The sequence below is a fragment of the Vigna angularis genome, chromosome 11, assembly GCF_016808095.1.
Source record: "Vigna angularis cultivar LongXiaoDou No.4 chromosome 11, ASM1680809v1, whole genome shotgun sequence".
Taxonomy (NCBI): Eukaryota; Viridiplantae; Streptophyta; class Magnoliopsida; order Fabales; family Fabaceae; genus Vigna; species Vigna angularis.
The window spans coordinates 10,995,112-11,005,048 of NC_068980.1; the positions used below are offsets into that span (position 1 = coordinate 10,995,112).

General features: G+C 30.8%; 1 protein-coding gene across 1 annotated transcript; it reads right to left on the minus strand.

The window, feature by feature from the left end:
- Positions 1 to 8,451: 8,451 nt before the first annotated feature.
- On the minus strand, positions 8,452 to 9,523 carry LOC108319868 (uncharacterized). The gene is made up of 4 exons (XM_052870185.1): positions 9,404 to 9,523; positions 9,172 to 9,288; positions 8,765 to 8,882; positions 8,452 to 8,480 (listed from the first exon to the last, which is right to left on the minus strand). The coding sequence occupies exons 1-4, from the start codon at positions 9,512 to 9,514 to the stop codon at positions 8,452 to 8,454; spliced, it is 375 nt and encodes a 124-aa protein (XP_052726145.1). The 5' UTR covers positions 9,515 to 9,523.
- Positions 9,524 to 9,937: the final 414 nt, after the last annotated feature.

Sequence of the window (9,937 nt, forward strand, 5' to 3'; positions counted from 1 at the left end):
TAAGGCTTTGAGCTCTAAATCTTAGCATTTGTAATACTCTTTGTTTGACTGGATTAACATCTGCATTTGATTCTGAAAGGTCTCAGGGTTGAACTTCATCTTGTGAGACAATTGAGCTTGACTTTGGGGTGTGACCATGGAAGAGTAAAGCAAGGGAAAAGTTTTACCAGAGCAACAATAGATACTAATGTTTCAATCTAAAGATCATCGACTGACATTATTATAATCAATTACCCTTCATCCAAAATATTGTTTTCTTTAGAACCCTGTCCAATTATAATTTCTTCCTTAAAAAATGCATAGCCTATATATTTTTGTTCTTAAAAAAAAGCGTTGTAGACTATATATATTAGAGTGCATGGAAGAGTTTTTCTTCAAAAAGGTGGTTTTAGACTTATCTTACTTAAATTCCTTTTAAAAATGAATTTCAATATATTTTAAAATAATTACAGATAATTGAAATAATTCGGAAATGGAAATTTAATATATCTTAAATATAATTATATTTTCGAAAATATTTTAAAATTCTGAATTTTGATTAACATATAATTTATATAATCAAAATTACTTAATTGTAATAAGTTTTAATGAAAATTAATAAACTTCTTTCACTCTAAAAGCTAAAATACTAGTTCTTTTGAAACAAAATTTTAATTTTGAACATGGGAATAATTAGGATACATTCTCCACCTCAAACAATCAAACAATCTTCTTCTATTTATTTTTTTCTGTTAAGTAACATTACAAAACTAGAGATGCCTTAGGAAATATTGCAAAGATGATTGAATGCTTTTTGAGACGCATATAAGATTGCGATGAGAAAACGAGACCAAATTAAAAACAAAAAGTAGAGTTATAAAAATTAAAATTATTTCAAAAACATTATTGAAAAGTTATATAAATATATACATACTGTTTTCCCTTTTATAATATTTTAAGATGTGGCCTTTAATAATTTGCATCATGTATAATTTTATTAAATAACATAAAATAAAATTTTAAATCCTTAGTGGAGAAACAGTCACTACAAAAATAATATATTTTAGGAGGGGTTAGTTTTCGACGGTTTTGGAAATCCCAAATAAGTTTCGGCGGTTTTGACTAAAACCGCAGTTACCTTCCTTTTTTTTTAATTTTCTTCAATTTTAATGAAGGTGCCTTTCATTTCTTCAATTTGGGGACTGATTATGAGTATGAGTAGGACTCATTATGTATCCCCCTAAATAATACCCACCCCTCCCCGCGCCTTTCATTTCTTCTACCTTCCCCTGATTCTCTAGTTTCTCCCAATCCCTAATTCTTCTACCTTCACTTATTTCTTCTACCTTCCCCGCGCCGTCTCTACACCATCTTCGTGCTGGTCTCCCCTTGTTAGGGCTGAGCAAAGTGTCGAGGCGTGGAGGCATTTTTGGGTTGAGCGAGGCTTCGAGGCAGCGTGGAGGCACCTTATTGTTCGTCGAGGTGCTCTCGGAACTGAACTGTAGATTTGCTCTCAGAATTCCTCGCATCTATGGTTCACGCGGCTCAGAAAGCGGCAAGGTCACTTCATTTTCTCTTCGTTCATTTTCACTCTACACTTTTGTCTCCTGTACCTTAGTCTATTGAACATGTTCATTGATTCGATTGTGTCTAACTCTTGTATTTTGCTGCTGTTGTTAAGTCTTGTATTCGATTATGCCAACTACTATTCCGACTGCCCCACATCCACCAGCAGTGTGACCTAGAGTTCGCACTAGAAGAGGACATGCTACTGATCCACACAGTATATGGGCATTTTGATAGAAAGGGAATGTATGTGACTCTAAATATGTCTCTCTCTCTTCCTGCCAATGTTCTTTGATAGGATTGTGTTAATGTCCTCTCTTTTGTTATTTGTTCATGTTACTTAAGATTGAAACTGTAAAATAATTCTAGAGAGCTTGATTGATCCCTCTCACAATCTTCTATTTATAAGAATAAATTGATACACAAGTACATGATAAATAGGGTAACCCTAGACACAATATAATCATGATAAATAGGGTAATCCTAGACACAATATAATCATGACAAATAGGTAACCCTTGACACACTATAATGATGATAAAATAGGATAAATATCCTAACAATGTTATTCAAAAGGAAGGAATTCCTATTGCTGATATGAGAAAATATTGGACAGCTTTGCACTATGATGCATTTTTTAGCTACTCTAGCCCACTGCTTTCTTTTCTATTTTCTTTAAATTCGGGGGATTTCTTATGCTCCCTCCAAATCTACTTTCTCAAATATATTGTTCATCCACAATTTGAAGAATAAAGAACATTCTACTGTAACTAAATTTTATCTTTTCTACTGTAACTTGTAACTGCTTTTAGGTTCAGTGTTGTTTTAGTTGCTTTCTCAAATGCAACATTGGAGGTAAGACGGTGGTAGGGGATCTAAATATAAGTACCAGGATGATGACATTAGATGTCATTAATTAAATCATTCATTATACCAAAGCTTAAGTTAAAAAATTATTTCAATATATGCTTTGTTCTGGAGTGATAAACAGGATAGTGTGCTATAGCAACAACACTTTGATTGTCGTATCTAATGTTGGTAGAGAGAACCTTTTCTACATTTTTACTCCTTGTTCTTGTGTTTTTTACTCCTTGTTCTTATGCTTCCCTATGATCAATGTTACGTCATTAAGACTATTCATATCATATCATAGACTTAAAAAAAAATAATTACTCGCTGACCACAACCATAAGATTTGTAAGTATGATTTAATGCCTGGATAGATTAGTAAGATGATCAGGGACCTCAAACATGTTATTGGTCAAATCTGGAACATGAAAGTTTTGGATATTTACTACTTATGGATACTCAAAACTTAATTTGTGGTAAGTAAACGCTTTTACTATATCTATTTTAGTATTTCTAAAAATGATTATTTCTATACATCCATTCTTGTTGGGGTGGACAAAAAACATCTGGTTTTGATACTTTCAACATTTATAGACACATCCCACTTTAAAAAAATAATTTTTTTTTTGGTATAGGTGATTTTTCAATCTGGTTGTGTAGAATGAAGAATTGTTGGTTATCATAAAGAGGTCAAGCACTGATGATGGTTATGAGTGAAGGATGGAAAGAGAAAAAACAAATAAGGGTAAATCGAGAAAGGAAATGAAAAAAAAAAAGAAGAAAAATTAACCATTGATTTAAATTCTCCAAATCTTAATAATTGTGAAAGGCTTACTTATGATGAGAAGAGATATGTCTAACTTTGTCAATGTAGATAAGAAATATTGTGTATTAATGAGTTTGATGCAATTGTGATAAGAAATGGTTGATTTGTTGGTACAATAAAGGAAAAAAGTTTTGTATTTTCTCTACAGTCTTCCCATATTCTCCTTAAGAAAATTACTTTGTTGAGGGTTGAACCACTGTTTCTTTCTTTTTGAAGTCCATAAGTATAACCTTTAGTCTTCAATTGTAAAGTCCTTAGAATTTTGACATGGAAAGTATAGTAAAAAAGACACATATCTTGTTGTTTAGCGTTCTTTGGGAACTTTAACAAAAATAAGCACTTTAATTAACGTGGTTCAATAAAAGTCTTCTCCCACTAAATGGGATCTTATTCTATATTGCCTTTTTAGACATATATTCAGTTATCTAACTTTACTAACATCTCTTGTTGTTTCTAACGTTTTTTTTACTGGTGTTGCTTTTGTAGGTTCTACTAAGTTTTTGTTGTACCAGTTCACACAGAGTTTCATTTTTTTTTGCTGCAGCTGTCCTAAAAGTTGTAGTTTCTATCTTTTATTAATAATTTATTTATAATTTTACATCCACTATCTGCTTTATCTGAAATATTAATTGATTGTCAAATATTGATTTATTCAAGATAGTCCTGCTTAATAATTCTGAGTCTGTGGCTGGCAGTAAGTCTTGGATTCTTTGATGATATTTTTGTCCCTGCACATCATATGCCCTACCCAAACCACTTTGTTGAGGAATACTTTTGTTATTAAACTTATTTATAATTTAAGCATTTTCAGAAGATATCTTGTGTTGTTTCTAGTTCTACTTGCCATTTCTTATTTGTGAGTTTGGTTTTTCCCATATAGGCAGCAGAGTTCAATGTTCAAGCAGCTCAACAAGGGATTGTTTACATTGATGAAGTGGACAAGATAACTAAGAAGGTTCTTTTCTAATTTTAATGGTTAAGTTCATAAATGGCCTTCACTATAGCTTTAAATTTTTAAATGTTGTATTATATATTACAGGCTGAAAGCTTGAATATTAGCCGAGATGTTCATATATGCAAGGTTTCTTTAGCGCATCACTGATGCATTAGTGCTATTTTCCAATATATAACAAAAAACTGTATATTCTTTTTGCTTGTTGAGAACTTAGTTTTTAGATTCAAAGTACTGTTTATGGGGACTATTCATTTAGAGGATGCTGACTTTTTTTATTAAGGGAAACTTATACTGTAGAGATTTAAGATCGACAATGTTGTAATGATACTAAATGTTGAGTGTAAAAGGGCAACAAGAGAATATAATGTAGTGGATATCATCTATAAAAATAACAGAGGTTGAGAGAGAGATCTGTTTGTCATTTTAATAAATGATTATACTTTCAGAAAATAGAGACCAGTAGGGAACATGGTCTCTTGAATACCCTAAATATTATTAAAGTTAATTTCTTTTATCCTCAGTGTCTATTAGTGATAAAATTGTTGTATTGTCACCAAAGCATATGGACTCTTACTCATATTCAGTCCCCAAATGCATTTATTTTTCAATCAGCATATGCCCTGTTAGTGATTTTGAGGTTCAAAGTAAGATGCCATCTATGCACTAGCCTAGTACTTGCTTGCACTAAAAAAAAACATTATTCACAGTAACATTACACCATATATATAGGTCTGGTTTACCACCCTTAGATATTAGTGATTTTTTATGTAGAACTGAGTTGAATGGTAAAATTCACATGCAACCATATGTAAATTCATCCTAATTAACTACTGGAATGAAGAATTTTAACAATATAAAATGCAGAATTAAAATTCCTAACTCTAACCAAGCATGAAACCTAAACTAATAGAATTAACTAACTAAACTGTAAAAACTGGAAATGAACTTGAGAACAGGATCCAATTGATTAGAAAGCATTGAAACATTAAAACAGTAGTAAAATTAAGTACCAGAATGTAAACAGCGAACTAGAATCAGTAAAGTAAAAGAACAAAATCTACGAACTAAAATCAGTAAAGCAAACATGTTAAAAGAACCAAATTATCAAAAGGTAAGGGTTGAATTAAACCAGTTGTTGACATCACAGGTCAATGAAATGAAGGCAATCATGATATTTTTGTTGCAAAATCATCAAAGTTCATTGCTTTCACAATTTGCAGTATTTCAAAGATCATCGGTAATAATTGTTAAATTTATTTGTATGATTTTTTTATTAAATATATTATCGACTAACTATTATGTTTTATTGTAGGTATCTGATCAAGGGAGTGGGCCAAACAATGGATGTAATGAAGAAAAAAATTAGATATTGTTATTGAATACTTTTATGAGTCATACTTTTAGTATTGAACATATGTAATGAACCTCTTTATTTTTAATTTTTATGTATGAACAATTAGTTGTATGAATGATATTAGGTTGAACAATGTAGTTTATTTTATACAATATTATTAAATTTTAGTTCATATTAATTTATTGTTTGTTTTGTCAATAAAATCATTTTTATTATAATCTAATTTTATCGGCGGTTTTAAAACCCCGGTAAACTAAACCATCAAAAATAGGGGCGGTTTTGAGATAACCCCAGCTAGTTCCGGCGGTTTTTGAGTAGCCCCGCTATTCCCGACGGTTTTCATAAAGCCCCAACTAATTCCGGCGGTTTCTACAAAACCCCTGGAAATTCCTGGGGTTTCTGGGAACCCCCGTTAATACTGGCGGTTTTTTTAGAACCGCCGGTACTTGCTTGGCGACGGACGTTTTCCCACTGGTTTTTCCAATCGCGGGAAATATGATTTGCAGGGGTTAAAACCGCCGGTAATATTTAAAAAAAACTCCGGTAAAAATATAGATTTTTGTAGTGAGTTAACATTGTATATAAAGTCAGATAATGAATGAGTAACTTTTGACAACATGAATGGCCCAATCTTGTATGATTCTGATAAATATCTTCTTTTTTATGTATAAATTAGAATGATTATCTTTAAACAGGAGCATTTTTTAATTTGTTATCCAGTAACATTGTTTTAAGATTTTCATCTACAAAATTGTTTTCAAGCTTTTCCGGTGTTGTTTATGATTTTTCTTAATATCTTACATCTTTCAATTCAACTTTTTTAGTTTTATTTCGAAATCAAATTTAAATTATATTATAACACAATTATAAATAATTAAAAATAATCTTATATTACAATGTAAATCATATATCAAACATATGAAATATAATGTATACACGTACGTATCACTACAAAAAATTAGATTTTTACCGGGAGTTATTTTTTCCGTTTCCGGCGGTTTTAACCCCCGGAAAATATGTTACTCGCGGTTAGGAAAACCGATGGAAAAACCTGCGTCGCTAAGTAATTACCGGCGGTTTTTTTAAAAACCTCCACAATTAGCGGGGGTTTTGAAAAACCGCCGGTAGTAGTGGGGGTTTTACTAAAACCGCCGGAAATAACCGAAGTTAAGCAAAACCGCCGATAATTTGTGAGGGTTTATGAAAACCACCGGTACTTTTGAGGGTTTTCCAAAACCGCCGGAAATATAAATAATTTAATTTTTTTTATTATTCAAATAACTTGATTATCATTAATAAACCAAAATTAAATAATATGAAACCAAAATTAAATGTAAACATTAAATATAAACCAAAATATTATATAAATTGTAAACATTAGAAATACAATTAATGTTTCTTAAAAATTAAAATTAACATGTTATGAATAATAATTATAGTTTTGTACTTCTTCATTATTTTCATCATTTGGTACTTTTTCATTTTATCCATCATTTGATATGCTTCCTTTTTCAAATACCTACAATATAAAACAATAATTAGTTAATAATATTTTAAAAAAAATTATTAGATGAATTTAAGAATTATGGATGGTTGAAAAATGTTAAAATATGATATAATAGAAACTAAATCCAAGTATATCGATGAAAACAAAAGGTTAACCATTTTATGGAAAGTAAGAGAAAAGAAAAACTAGGTCATCTAAGGAGTAAAATGTTCAGCTTACAATACCTTATTAACAAGCAAGTTCACTTGTTCTCTGTACATTTCCTTCAAGTCTACAATATCCGCATAAAGTTCCTCTAGCTAAACACATTGAAAGTTTTTTTTTCAGTGAAAACTAAAAAATAGATCACTTTTTCATTATAAAAGCAAAAAACTAAAAGGAAAGACGAAAATTTTGGAAAAACTTTTGATGTAAAAAGTCAAAAAGAAAATTGGGATATGTCCCTTCTTTTTCTAAAATAAAAATTATATATAAACATTTCCTTTCTTTCTTTATTCATTACTCATTGCACCTCCTCGGTCTCTTCTCCTCTTCACCTTTTCTTCATTCTCTTTATATATATATATATATATATATATATATATATATATATATATATATATATATCTCTCATTCCAATTTTACCCTCAAAACATCCATTAGGTGATGAAGTATATTATTTATTTATTATGCTATAATACATAGGTAAGTGAAATCAATATCATAAGGTTCACCAGGGGGAAAATCTCACATAGGTTCTGATTTTTTTTTTTATCTCTTTGCATTTGAAAAAGAAAAAGAAAACAAAATATGCTTCATTTATGAGAGAGAGATGGGGAGATGAAGAATTTTGTGTTGGTTGGGATTTCATTAGATTTAGGGTTTGCTTTTTCCTTGTTCTTAAAGCACATGCTTCTTGAGATGGTCCCAGACAAAGACCATTTCAAAAGGACCATTATTGAAGTTATAAATTGAAAGTAAAAATATAAGCTAGAAGTTTCTCTATTAGAATATAACCTAAATTAGTTATATATATATATATATATATATATATATATATATATATATATATATATATATATATATGCGTACATGTGTATGTATGTATTATATATAAACATTTTTTATGTAAAATTTTTACATCAAAAAGAAAGGTGCTTTTTACATCAACATTTGATCATGCCAAAAGGGAAAAGGCATCAACTGTTTAAAGCTAAACTCTTACGATATTTTCTCTTTCTTTGCAGGAAATGAACCTAGTCATATGTTCTATGCTGACAAAACAAACCACTTTTCTTGTTCTTATTTTAAGCATAGTTAAGAGAGACAGAAACAAAAAATGGAGAAAAGGTATCAACTTTTTACAGTCATATGTACTATTAGCAATGGGGAAACGATGAAAAGCAAATGAAACATTGATTAACACCAAAAGTAGGTCATAACTCTGGCTGATCCATTAAATCACCTAGTGTATTACATATATGATCCAAACTGTGAACAGAAGAAAAGAGAAAAGAAGAATGATGGCAAGAAAGAGAGAGAGGTATGTGATGTTGTCCTTGGAGTGCAGGGGCAGCAACAATTGGTATTCACAATATTTACTACATCAAAATTGCATATCTCATGTTGTCACTTACCATGAGATGGTGCATAATGAAAATCAATAAAAAAAATGTAAAAATATATATATTATGTCAAAATAAATTGATAAGGTAATAAAAACATCATTATAGGAATAGCTAAAAGAACATTTAGTTACCTGAAGGAGACACATGGTATGGAACATATCATTGAATTCCTGTAAGAGAAACTTCTCCTGTACAACAACTTCTGCTAATTCTGATAGCAATCCAGCAATCTCGTCAGCCTGATCATCAACAAATTTTAACTCTATTTTTAATTTTAAGTCCTCACTAGATAATAACAAGACTAATATTAATACACTGTTATCAAACATACCAAGGGTAAAAAAGCTGATAATGAAGAGTTCATGGAATCTGTTAGCTTCAATGCACGCTTCTGAGAAACTGATGCTAATTTCAAATCAAATTTTGACTGGACTCACCTGAGCACCTTCCAAATTCTATAATACAAATTCTATAAATGCAAATTTTTTTATACTAAGGTAAGACTTGAATGTCTTTAACTGGACTCACCTGAGCACCTTCCAAAAGATGAACTCTGCATGCAACAGAATACAAACATTCTTGCAATAAGGTGATTGCAGCTACATATTGCCTTTTCATACTTCTCCATGTTTTCAATAGCTTCATCTACCAACACATATCACACACCAACGATGAGAGAATTGAATCTCTAAAACAACAACAATGGCATAATGCCAATTCAATCATAACTAAATGAGATACACATACACTATAAACTCACTTGAGATTGCAGTATACCATCCAGTTTCATCTCAAGCTTCTCTCTCTCAATTTCTATCCTCGTTAGTACCATTGAATATCGCAGCTTGGCTTGAGTATTCAAAGCACACATGAAATTTCCCTGAACACAAAACAATTCAAAAAAAAAATTGTTAATCTCATTGGAAATGAAATATAAAACCACTCACAACGATCTTACATGTCATATGATTTCATATCAGTAGCGGATTTTGGTTAGGCCCAAATCTGAAGGAATAATAACTTATCTTTTTTCGAAAGTATAATCATTACCCAAACTTGAAGGAAAATGGTGTGATTCACAGCACAAGCTCTTGCATTTGCAAACCGCCATTGGATGAAACGATTATCAAACAAAGTCGTAGTTGATGAATAACAACAATATCTTGCTCAACCCTAACCAAGATCCAACGCACACAGTTTTATCACCTCGCGTACGGAATCTGGCACAACCGATCTCAAGAAGCAACAATCTATTTCTTCCAAGGCTGCTTCACCGATGTGAAAGTGTGAATCG

Coding starts and splice junctions, on each gene's coding strand:
- LOC108319868 (XM_052870185.1), bottom strand. CDS start 9,514: ATGTGTGCTTTGAATACTCAAGCCAAGCTGCGATATTCAATGGTACTA. Junction 9,289..9,403: donor ATGGTATACTGCAATCTCAA/GTGAGTTTATAG, acceptor ATGTGTTGGTAG/ATGAAGCTATTGAAAACATG. Junction 8,481..8,764: donor TCTCCTTCAGGTAACTAAAT/GTTCTTTTAGCT, acceptor GTAATACACTAG/GTGATTTAATGGATCAGCCA.